Genomic DNA, 12644 nt, shown 5'->3' on the forward strand with positions numbered 1-12644 from the left:
TAACTTTTTCTGAAAAAAAACCTTTTAAAGTTAGTTTATATCCACACCCATGTTGCCATATACCTTACCCTCAACCACCCACACATATATAATATCACAGTGGTTCTTTTTTTTTTTTTTTCTTTTTTTCTTTTTTTTTAAATTTATTTATTTATTTATTTTTTCAGTGGGTTTTGTCATACATTGACATGAATCAGCAATAGATTTACATGTATTCCCCATCCCGATCCCCCCTCCCACCTCCCTCTCCACCCGATTCCTCTGGGTCTTCCCAGTGTGATGCTGAGCAACATCAGCCTCATCCCAGAAATTTGTCAGAAATGCAAATATGTGGGCCCCACCCAAGAACTTCTAGGTGATTCATCTGCTCCTCAAGTTTAAGAACCACTGCAATACTTTATCCCACATCCATGCTATTCTCTATGTTGGTTTTTTCTCTACTACCATGCTCACGATTGTCTTTACCAAGCTTGTTCAGCTCATACTGAGATTCAGCTCAAGAATCAACATCACTTCAGGCTAGAAGCATTTCCAGACACATACCCACTCAACTACCCTTTATCCCAATGCTTCTGAAATATCACCATCATGGCACTTATCACTCTGTTATTACAACTGTTTAAAGCTTTCAACTTATTGACACCATGACCCTCTTTAAAGATTTATGCTATTCATGTGATGGATATAGAGTAACTGCTTACCATAAGTCAGGCATTGTTCTAGTCACTTGCATGTCGATGAACAACAAAAAAGATCCTTGCCCTTGTGAAGGTGACTTTGTGTGTGTGTGTAAATATAAATTCTGAACAGCTCATTATAAGTATGTACCAATAAAAGAATGAAAGATTAAAAGGAATAAATAAATAGAGGTCTGAAAAAATATTTATGGGCCTTTTAAAATTCATATGTCACCCCTAGATCAACTTTTTTCCTGCCACCTACCTAGATTCTACAGCCAACATTTATTACTGAGACATCATTGACACAAAAGTCACTGTAAAATGTTCTTAGAAAATTTAAAATATAAAAGCTGCTAGGATACTACTTCTACAGCTATGTTCTTAAATTTTCTTACTCTGTATGTGTGTGTGTGTGTGTGTGTATGTATATAAATATCTGAAGCTGTATCTGGCATATCTGGCATTCAGTTTATACCTGGCATAATAGTTTCTTTGAAATAAGCAACAATATAATCTGAGTTAATTAACTGAAATTTCAACTAATGAAATCTAATTACATACTCACTGCATAAAGAACTCAACCTGATATCCATATTGCCTATTTTGCTGAAGAACTGCTATTATTTGTAACTTGTCACTTTGGCAAGCCTTCATATATCTTGACTTATACTTGCTAGGGGCTCCATTATATAGCATAATTTAATTCTCTAGGACACAAAAATTCAATTTACTTTCCTACTTACTGATACATGATTCCACAGGGGGTTACTAGTCTTATAAAAACTGACTTTTGAAAGGCTTGAGGTTAGTTCTCCGGGAGTAAAATAAATTCTAAAAAAAAACCTTACAGAGTATTTTCTGGTTTTTTATAATCATTTTTCTTGAAAATTTTAAACACAACTTTCAAAAATACACAGGAAAGACATGCAAGGATAAACAATGAAATATTGTTCCTACTTTGCAAAAATCAGTAAATTTTAATGGATGAAACTTTACTCTATTAAACACTAGCTGATAAAAAAAAATGGAGACAGATAGCAATATAAGATAAGCTAATTCTAGCAATTAAACCTTTATATAATTAGCTTTTTCCATGGTAAAACACACAAAAATAAGCTTAGTGATTTGCTCTTTAACATGCACACAAAACATGACGTAACTGTAATATATGCCTGGACTGAGAACAAATATGTAATTCCTTCTTGCATATGTGGAAATTTACCTTTCATATATAGACATGTAAAACAAATCTAAAAGTATGTTAAGTCTTTAAAATCATATACTAAGGTAAAACACTTCTGTAAACAGAAGAAAAAAAAGCCTTGAAAAGGAAGGCACAGTCCCTGGCTGAACACAAAACACAGACATTTTTTTTTTTAAGTCTAAATTAGTTGCTACTACTTAAAAATCTAATGTCTGGTTTCTACCGAAAAATCAGAAGATTGGCAAAAGCAGGCTAAATACTGGAAAGGCTATCAGAGGTCCCCCGGCAAGCACTTTTCTGCCTGCTGCAGACCGCCAGTAGTTATTTGAGGTTTAGACCTCCGCACAAGACCACAAGCTCCTCAAGAGAAGGGACCGTGACTTGCCCAGGTCTGAACCCTAAACAACTGGCTCAATTTAGTCACGCAATAAGGAAGGAGGGAAGAAACCACCTAAAAAGCCTTATCTGAGTTTATCAGCAAAGATTCAGGAGCTGACACAAAAAGTGCTCATCTCTGTAAGATCTAAAAAGGTAACAATCACGTAAGGGACCCAAAGAAACTCAATGGCTAAAAGGTTAATTTATATCTTCTTTCCTGTGCTCTCATACCTAACTTCGATAGGTTTTCTCCATAGGTGTTCACAGAGCATTATCTGCTGGCTGGCAATAAAGGTCTATCACGTCACATAAAACTTTTTCTAAGACAAAACCATGTGACACGGGATCAGCGTTGTTAACAGTGCGGTGCGCAGTAGCTGTGTGTACTCTCACAGCGAGCAGTGTGGTTCCTCCCAGGTTCTTTTTAACTGTAGGAGGGAACTGCTTCAAAAGTAACACACCCTGGCCTCATGCACCAAAAAATGAAATTCTCTTAACAGCAGATATGAATCCTGACCTAACAGGTGACACTAAAAATGAAACCGCAGTATCTCCTAAAAAAGTTGCTAGTTTGCTAGCCCCCTGCTGAGTTAAGCAACTGTGTCAGTAAAGTGGTCTCATCTAGATCGGAAGTTTTTTTATTATGTGGACTAATGAGCCATTGATCCACACCTGGAATCTTTTTAAATGTATAAAAACATTCAAACATAACAGCAGGAATTCAGTTAGTTCTTCTCCTCCCCCCCAAAATACAGATGCAAAATTATACACGACACACAAGATTTTCATAATTTCAAGCCAGAGATTGATATTATCAACTCAGTTTCTGTTCGTTGTTTATAATTACAGTACTATTCATTCAGACACTACATTTTAATGTTAGATTTCATGTATCTTTCAATTCTGATGTAAAGAGCAATATCTTCTGAAAATAAAATACTAACCTATTTGCAACTTTCATGTGTGACTTAAACCCAGATGAGCATTATTTACTTCCTGAACACAGAAGTTCTTATTTTAAAATTTTTCTCAACTTGTTATTTATCTAAATTATATTATTAAGTTATATCAATATACTGAAAGTAGGGGCTAGAACAGAAAAAGTTAATGTTTTGAAGCTTATCACAAAGACACTGGAATGATCATCTACAATCTATTAGTTGAAAGTATGCCTCTTTTTTTCCCACCTACTATTTTATTAATAGGTATAAATGGGATGGGACCATTTAAAAGTACATATAAAGCCAATTTTAAAATTCTAAGACATTTTCATCAAGAATACTTAACTGTGACAAAAAAATCCAGTACATTTTACATGCATTTCTCAGAGATTGTACATTTCTTTCACAGATTTTACATACTGAATACAATGACTACCACTACCAACTAGCCATAAAATTAACATATTTTAGTGCCACATTAACTTCTGACCTACTCTGTAAAAAAGCACCTGAAAGAGTGTCATTTTCACATGGAAATAATATGTAAGACTAAAAAAATAATGGATACCAGAAAATCCATATAGTAATTATGGTTTCAACTAGTTCATTAACACTCTAAGTGTATTCTTTTCTTCAAAAATCAGGTCTGTCTTCAAAAAGATAACATGAGAAAGGAAACACTAATAAAAAAAACAACTTTTTCCAGAAAATTAAAAAAATATATATTTTTAAGTTTTAGAACAATGACCACACACTTAAGAAGCAGACAAAACTAAAGATGAAATGAAAGAGTTATCATGAAATATTTTCAATTTTACTGGAAAAATTTAATCAATAAATGCAAAATATATACCAAAGCAAAGCTTTTGGTTAGTTCTCTCAGTATTATTTATGATGATTATATTTATAAATATACGCAAAATGTAAATTTAGACTTCTAGCACTTTCTATAACATACAGCTATGCAAAAAAAAATTCAATCATCAGAAAAAGAATATGATATTCAGGAAATTTATTTAATGCTTAATTCTAAAAAAATAAAAAATATTCATTCTAGTCACTCCTATATATATATTAAAAAAAAAAGATTGAATATTTTAAGTTCTCCTGAACTTAAAAAGTAAAAATTTAAACTGTATCTTACCTTCTGTATTCGGTAAGAAGCTGATTACAATGATAAACCACAGACTTCGCATTCTGCAACCAGAAGACACCATTATTGATCCCTTTAAATATTTTCTTTGTATTCCTTAATGAACCTAGTTATAAATGCCCAGCTTCATCGAACCCAGCAGTCTGCATCATTGATCCTCATATCTGAAAAACAAACAAATCCATCATTTACTCTATGGTCCAGCAATGTCACAAAAAATGAAAAAACAATAGCAACAACTCCCCTCTTTCCAACCTTTCTTCCCTCCTTCTCAGAAATATAAAAAAAAGTCATATATTTTGATTCTATATTCAACAGGAAACTACTCCTATACACTAGATATCTGAGCCTTGCATTCTGAAAACAAGCAAAGCCCCCCAAATTAAAGGTAATCAGAGCATATGAATGCAAATAGTAGTTAAATAAATTCCCAAAGATGAATTTTTCTTGGAAAGATTAAAGTTATTCCAGAATAAATAACTGTCTTTCAATGCCACACAGTAGTCATTTTACCAGCTTTAATATATTAATACAATATCTCCAACAAAATTTCATTAATACATATACTTTGCTTCTAGTGATGGTAACAGCAGTATTATCTACTATTTTATCCTATTATCTAGTAAAGTAGACTACAGATATAATGAAACAGTTTATTTTTCTACTCAATGGTGTACAATTTTTAATATACGGTTGTAGCTTATGTAATTATGGCATTCCAAACACTATACTGCAAACTGTTATTTATCTGACTGCTAGTTATTCATAGGAATCATTTAATAATGTGATTGACTGTCTCTTAAATATTTAAAGTTTTAGATTTTCATATATCAGTTATTCTTACAGCAAAACTTAGTAAGGTCAAACCCATGTCCTTGAGTAGTTTAACCCATCCACTGGACCCAAAAAAAACCTAGACCATAATGGTTATATATCTCCAAGTTTGCATCACCATCACTAAAACGAAGAGCCAAGTCTAATTCTGACTAGCCTTTAAGTGCCCAGTTCTTCAAATGAAGAGGATACAAAAACTCAGGTGTGATTTAATCAGCATTTCTACGTTCCCAGGATCACATGAAACCAGATCATTTGCTAGGTTCTACAGCAGTGTTTTACTCCTTTCTAGCATAGCATGAGGAGTCAGAGTAAGTACCAGCCTTACAATATACACACTATGAAGGCACTTCCCAAACATAGCCTGCCTCCTCATCTAGCATCTGAGCAGAAAGAAATTACAAATTCTTCCTGTAAAGTTTTCCCAAGCTCTCCTTAACCTTTTGCAAATAGTTTTTTAAAGTGAAGCAGTGATGGGTATACCTACCCACATTATGAGGTTGTGTCTATAACTCAAAATGAACTCTTACATAATTTAGATGCTATCTCTAAAGCATAAAGAAAATTTAAAAAACCAAATTTCCCCTAGATAATGTTGAGCTTTTCATTTCACGGCAGTTAAGGTATTCTGAATTTGCTATGTGCTTAATGCATCATGCTGCTATGCTTAGTCCCTCAGTTGTGTCCGACTCTTTGCAACCCCAAGGACTGTAGCCCGCCAGGTTCCTCTGGCCATGGGGATTCTCCAGGCAAGAATACTCAGTAGGTTGCCATGTCCTCCTCCAGGGTATCTTTCCAACCCAGGGATCTAACCCAGGTCTCCCGCATTACAGGTGGATTCTTTACCATCTGAGCCATCAGGGAAGCCCAAGAATACTGGAGTGGGTAGCCTATCCCTTCTCCAAGGGAAGTTCCCCACCGAGGAATCGAACCAGGGTCTCCTGAATTGCAGGGAGATTCTTTACCAGCTGAGCTACCTGGGAAACCCCTTAATGCAGCATATGTGATTCTATTATAGCAGCTCACTATATTCTACTATCAGTTCCCTACAATGTAACTTCTATGGAAAAACAGTCAGATTCTAAATGGTTTGGAACACTGATCAAGCTATAAAGTCACTATCTTGCTTTGCCAACAAACATACCAGAAAGAACATAAAAAATTAATCTGAAGCTATTATCTAGTGTTTACATATTAAGATTCATAGAACTACAAAAGGAATTAGCAAGACAGTCTATAATGAGTTTATTTTATCATGCCTATAGTTTGAGATAAAGCTGCTTCCCTATATACACTTCCATGATCCATAACCAACCTAGTTTTTTCAGCTCTCTCTAAAACCCATGAAGACAAAATTAGGCATCCTAATGAGAGGAATCAGAACTGGCTTATCTAGTTCTAAGAACACCTCAGATTTTCTCAGAAATAAAACAACAACAAAAGGAAAAGCAAACTTCCTCCTCAATATGCCAAAAATACACAAAGAAAAAAGATACATCAAAAATTAATCTCATAGAGAACACATGGAATACAACCCTGCAAAACTGGCTGGTTCTCTATTCATTTTTCACTCTGAGCTCCCAAGACTATTCAAAAGACAAAACCAAAAGTAAATGTTTCATTTACAACTGCTGTACAAAGTGCCTGCCTTAAAACTACAAGCTATTTTATATAAAGCACAGACAGAAGTCGGATAATTTCATGGCCTGTCACATTTAAAAGCCCAATCACGAACAGTTTCTTAAATCCCACAGACTGGTCAGTCATTGTATCAAGCAATTAGAATAATTTTAATATGTGGAATAGGTGCATTAATGTTACTTGCAGTAATTAAGTCAGCCTTTGGAATGCTCCCAGTTCAAGCAAAGAATCCTGACTCTCCAGATTTTGGTTGTAATAGGTACTTTTATCTCAATGAACTAATGCATATGGGCGGCTTGCCTACATGCACAACTCTTGAACACATTTCCACTTTCTTCAAGCAACTCAAGATCAGTCTGTCTTTGGTCACTGGCTATTTGAAAGAGTCCTTGTTTGTGGGAAGAAATAGAAAGAAGAAATCAGGGACTGATGACTGCTTTGTAGGAAACAGCTGCCAAGATAGGAAAACCTCTGTTAGTTAAGGGAAAAGGAGGAGGAAACCACACAACCCAGACCTCTTTTGCGGTCTCTGGCCAGGATAGAACATTTCATGAACTGATTTAACTGTGCTAAAACTTCAATGTATTCCTGAGGTTTAAATGTGAAACACAATTTTAAAAATACACTTTAGTCAATTATAAGACTTAGTATAAATGACTGTTTCTAACCGAAAGAGATTCCAAAATGTAATAAATTCATGGCTTTTTTTTCCCACACAAATAAAGCTTAGGTCCGTGCATCTGTCTGTTCAATGAGTAAAAGAATATCAAATTGATTATTCTCATTCTACTGCGTACAGCCAATCACTTTCACATCAAATAAAATTATTTTCAAAAGTTCAAGCTTTAAATGCAATTTTGAAAACAATCAAAAGATTTTACTGTTGTGATTCAAATGAAAAACAACCTTCCATTTAAAAATGTCAATGAAAATTGAAATACTTAGCAGACCATAATTGGCTAAGGACAGAATGAATAAATAATCAAACACTAGTCATATAATGTTTGTCAAATAATCAAACATAGTGAAATTAGTCCCAAGAAAACACTGCTCCTAAATCAAACTGGAGCCACAAGATTCTCACTGGCGTAGATGGAGCCAACAGACTTGTCCTTCAAACTCTATAATTACCTGCAAAAGGCAGCTCAGTGTCTCACAACGCAAAACAAAAAAAAAGGAACAAAACCAGGAAAAGGCTATTACACTTTCTTTGAACAAACAGAAAAGATTAAGGGATTCCTCATACTAAAAAACAATATTTCTTACCCTTCCCAAGAACTTCAGGGAAAAAATAGGACTATGATGGCATAGCGCACAGATGAAACCCCTCATAATGCTAAGCAGCAGTACATTTCTTAGTAAAAACTGAAACAGAGCATTTCTACTTAAATTATGAATGACTCTTATCCTTATCCTTTCAAATTCAGATTCAAACAATTTCGTCCTTACCTTGTTTCTATAAATACATGACACTGTCTACCAAACCTCTGTCAAGATTTTTTTTATAAGGAAGTATCCTATTACTCTACCAGGTAAAAAGTCAATTAATGCATCATTACTACTAAACCTTTCAAAACTCAACAACTTCCAGGAGCATGCCTCAGAACTGTTTATAACCCAACAGTCCTCAATGTTTTATACACTACATACAAAGTACAGTTACCCATAGCCATTCAGATAGTAACCTGCTTATATTTATTAGCTGCATTAAACATCTCATGCCTTAAATTGTCAGCAAATTTAAGAAATACTATTAATCAATTTTAGTATCTCTGTATTTATGTTACATTACTAAAAAATCATACTTAACTTTATATATAAATAGATTTATATTTAGCAAAAATAGAACAAATAAAACCCATTTGTTGAAAAGCTCAATGACAGAAGCAGGATATAGCATGCTTCAAATCAATGAGAAAAAAAAAAAAGATAATTTAAATTTTTCTAAAAATGGTTAACTGAGGTTGATATCCTATTAAGTGCACAGCCACTATAAAGATTCGTATCTAAAGCTTTATCTTTGATTTCTTCTCATGGACACCGAACTATTGTGAACACTGGATATTAATCCCAAACAACCAAAAGCATGAGAACAGGAAAAAGAAAGCCATCTAAGTGGGAGACCTAACAAAGTTACCCATCCTTGATATCATGTACTAATGCTGTGTAAAATGAAACATTAATGCTTTGGGTAAGCATGAAATTCTAAGCACTAAATGTATGTCAACTCTAAATGAGAGCTAAAGATTTCTGCACAAAATCAGTCTTTCTGATCTAATTTGTGCTATAAAATTATAATCATTATGCGACAGAATTTACTAGCAAATAAAAGCTGCTCTTCTATGTTTTATCAAAACTATAGTTACCAAAACAACAGGATGATATCAACCCCATTCTGCCCCCACTGAAAAGATTTAGAAAATGAAAAATAAATTACAGAAATTCGCCTTCTTTTGAATAGAGGAGAAAACATGGACACCCTTGGGAGTTTTCTTTCAGTAAGCTGTCGAAGTAAACCCCTGTTATCACTAATCAGAAAGGCTTCTTTTAACTCCAGACGTTTGATGTTATTTTCCATTTGAGTTTATTTTCTTTCCCTTCACAAGGAAAGGGCTGGGCTGGAAATGCTAACAGGCATTTTAAAACCATGTGGCCAACCACTAGTTGCCACTATCTTTCTCTGATTCATTTCTGCAGGTATTGGTATCAAATATACAGTACTTTCATTAAACTATTTATTTTAAAGTCCCCTTAACATTCATTTTTGGTCTTTATTGAGTCTTCTGTATTGTGAAGACATAGATTCTCCTATCAGAGGACTCAGAGGAGCAGCAGAAAAGAGTTCAGGAACGCTCCAGTAAATTACACCTGCTATCTGCTATAATATCCAGGAGTCATGCTCAGCAGGCACAAGAGGCTTGTACCTGAGGACACTTGGAGGCACAGACCAGGGCAGTCTGCCATTCTCTTCATTAAAATGCTTCCATTTGAAATAATAAAAACAAATGGCTGTCATTTTCAAACCAATGCAGGGGACATTTTATGACTGAACATAAAGTTGCAAATGAAGTTTCAAAAGAAGAGTGAAAAAAATGACACTACAAGCCCCGTTCAAAATATTACCTTATATAACAAGAAAGTTGATGGCTTCCCCTAACAACAGCAACAAAAAAAAAGCATAAGTCCATTTGTTCAAAATATTTTGTATTTATTGTTAAATTGCAGTATACCTACAATGTAGAATTTAGTGTTTTCCCCAATCTGGGGGAAAGGGAAAGCTATCTTTAAACAGCAGTCCTCTCCAAAATTGACATTTTATTTCTTAACTTTCTAATTATCTAGAAATTTCATGCAACTTTTATGAACTGAATATAAATTACAGGTATACTATGGACAGAAATATTCTGTGAGCACCTACTATGCTAATATGCAAAAGAAATACTGTATCAGACACATATCACTAACCCCTATATAAAGGTCAATATTTAAAGGTCAGAGTCAGAATTCTGAGGCTCAGAAAAGAAATTCCATTACTGGAAGTCACTCAGCTAGCAGGTAGCAGAGCCTGAATTCCAATCAAGGCTAATTACAAGGACATTCTTCCTTAGGTGCTAAACTATTCATTCAGCAAACATTAACAAGATATACGACATGGTAAGTGCTGAGAAACAAAAGAGACAAAACTCCTAACCCTCAGCGAGATTACATTTTAGCTCAAAAATAACCTTTTCTAAATAAAATGCTACAATTGCCTGGCACATAGGTAAATTCCTCCAAAATGATAGTTAGACTACACAGATTAGTTTACTTATATTATTTCATGAAATCTTCACAACATCCTGAGGAAATACAAATTATCATCCCCAATTTCCCTTAAAATGAGAATACTTAACCTGTTCAAGGACAGTACATAGTAATGGGACTGGGATATAAGACCATGGTCTACAACCACTATTGTCACTAATTAAGTAGTTCAGATAAACCTACTCACTTTGTGTGTTTCATTATCTTTCCCTTTGGAATCAAAAATAGAAATAGAACAAAGTCATTTTGGGATTATGAAAGTGAAGAAATACCAAAAGAATAATGAGTTGATTTTCAAAATGTTTACATAAGTAAAACTAACATCCCTCAGGTAATGATAGCCAAATGTTAATTTTTAGTATTTCCAGTGAGCCATCTTAATTTTATTCATTTTTAGTGCTAATTAAAGTACTCACAATATATACTATAAATTAACAAATTATTCTGGACAGATAAGTCTTATGAACTAAAATACCTGAGAAGTTGGTTACAAGTCAAATTACAAACCTAAGTATTTCATCAAATAGAATTAACAATAAATCATAACAGTCATGGAAAGAACGTTTTAATGTTAGCATCTATGATATTATGGTCTCATCACTGTTCATGCAAACAGAAAATAAAAAATTCAATGTTGCTCATGAGATGCAATCTTATACTCAGCTAACTACACTGGATCCTTTGTTCATTAATCATTGTTACTAGCCATTCTCTGAATCAATATTCAGATTCCCTCTTGGTCTATATATATAACCACTAAATGAAATAATAATGACCCAGGATCTGCCATATATTAGATCATCAATATCACCATCAGGGGTTTCTTAAATGTAATGAGGTAATCTGAGTAAAGTATGTCAAATGAACTTAAAAATGAAAAATTAACTATAGAGAATACGTGATGAGAAGCTGAAGAAAATTTTGTGAAGTATATAGCACATTGCCTTTTGTAATCAATGATAAAACTCAGCTGCAAGCTATGTCAGTATATATAGTGTCATCTCAACTTGCAATTCTAAAATAAAATAATGTTAACAATAAAATTGCATGTATGTCAGTTTAAGCCAATGATTATCTAGTGATTACATTCTAGATATTTTTGATACTGAAATGAGTATTACCTATTCATTACTATATTTATGTAGTGGTCCTGTGTTAGGTTCTAAAGGGATTATAAAACAGATGAAGATATGATTGCCACTTTCAAAAAGTTTAGTCTTCCAAGGATAATTAAATGCATTAGAAAATGATTAAGACCCCAAATATGCATTAATAACTGCTAAACTCCCCAAAATTTAATGGTAATAAAGATACTTTATACTAAAGTTATGAAAGAGAAGAGATAAAATGTTTGAACTTGTGTTTCCCTTGAAAGCCTTGTGTACCTTGCATACTTGGGTCAACCAATATCATCGCCTTTGTGGGAAAACTACACATGATCAACAGCAAGATGATGGAAGGGACTTCTTCCAAAAGAGGCAAGTTCCTGTGCCTTAACCAAGGTCACTGTTCTGAAACCCTGCATTCCATACTCTATGTTCTGTGTGCACAAGCAACACTCAAAATAACAGTATTTTATTGAGCGGTAGAAAAAAAGAATACACTTACTTTTGAAAACTAACATCCTTAACAGCATTAGAAATAAAGCTGTAGCTTAAGTGAATGAACAGAACAGACTCTTACTTCCAGTGTTAGACTGAGATTCTACGTGGTCGACAGGTCTGATCTCTAAAGACCATTCAAAGACTTGTAGGGGAAGGCAAGAAAAATATTTATAGACACGATTAAGAAACAGCATGGACTAACTTATTTTGAACAAATGTTGAATATTTTAAAAAAATAAAAACAAAAACTAGTTCATTATAAAATTAAAATACAACTTTATGTTTCAGTGCTTCTTAATTACTAAACTCATGGAGTGAGGGAGGTATGTGGTTTTTAGAAGAGGAATTTTCAACTTTAAAATATAATTTTATAATCTCTATTAAAATTTCAGGTAACATTAAAGT

The 12644-nt window shown here is 33.7% G+C and overlaps 1 protein-coding gene across 10 annotated transcripts in view; it reads right to left on the reverse strand.

Annotated features, from left to right (window-relative positions):
• ADGRL2 (adhesion G protein-coupled receptor L2) overlaps positions 1 to 12644 on the reverse strand; it is a 201639-nt gene that overhangs the window by 161947 nt on the left and 27048 nt on the right. For all 10 annotated transcript variants that reach the window (XM_061121545.1, XM_061121542.1, XM_061121543.1 and 7 more), the window contains exon 2: positions 4348 to 4520. In XM_061121545.1, the coding sequence (XP_060977528.1) occupies positions 4348 to 4420 (73 nt within the window). In that variant the 5' untranslated portion in view covers positions 4421 to 4520. The remainder of the gene's footprint in view (positions 1 to 4347; positions 4521 to 12644) is intronic.

The sequence above is a fragment of the Dama dama genome, chromosome 20, assembly GCF_033118175.1.
Source record: "Dama dama isolate Ldn47 chromosome 20, ASM3311817v1, whole genome shotgun sequence".
Classification (NCBI taxonomy): domain Eukaryota; kingdom Metazoa; phylum Chordata; class Mammalia; order Artiodactyla; family Cervidae; genus Dama; species Dama dama.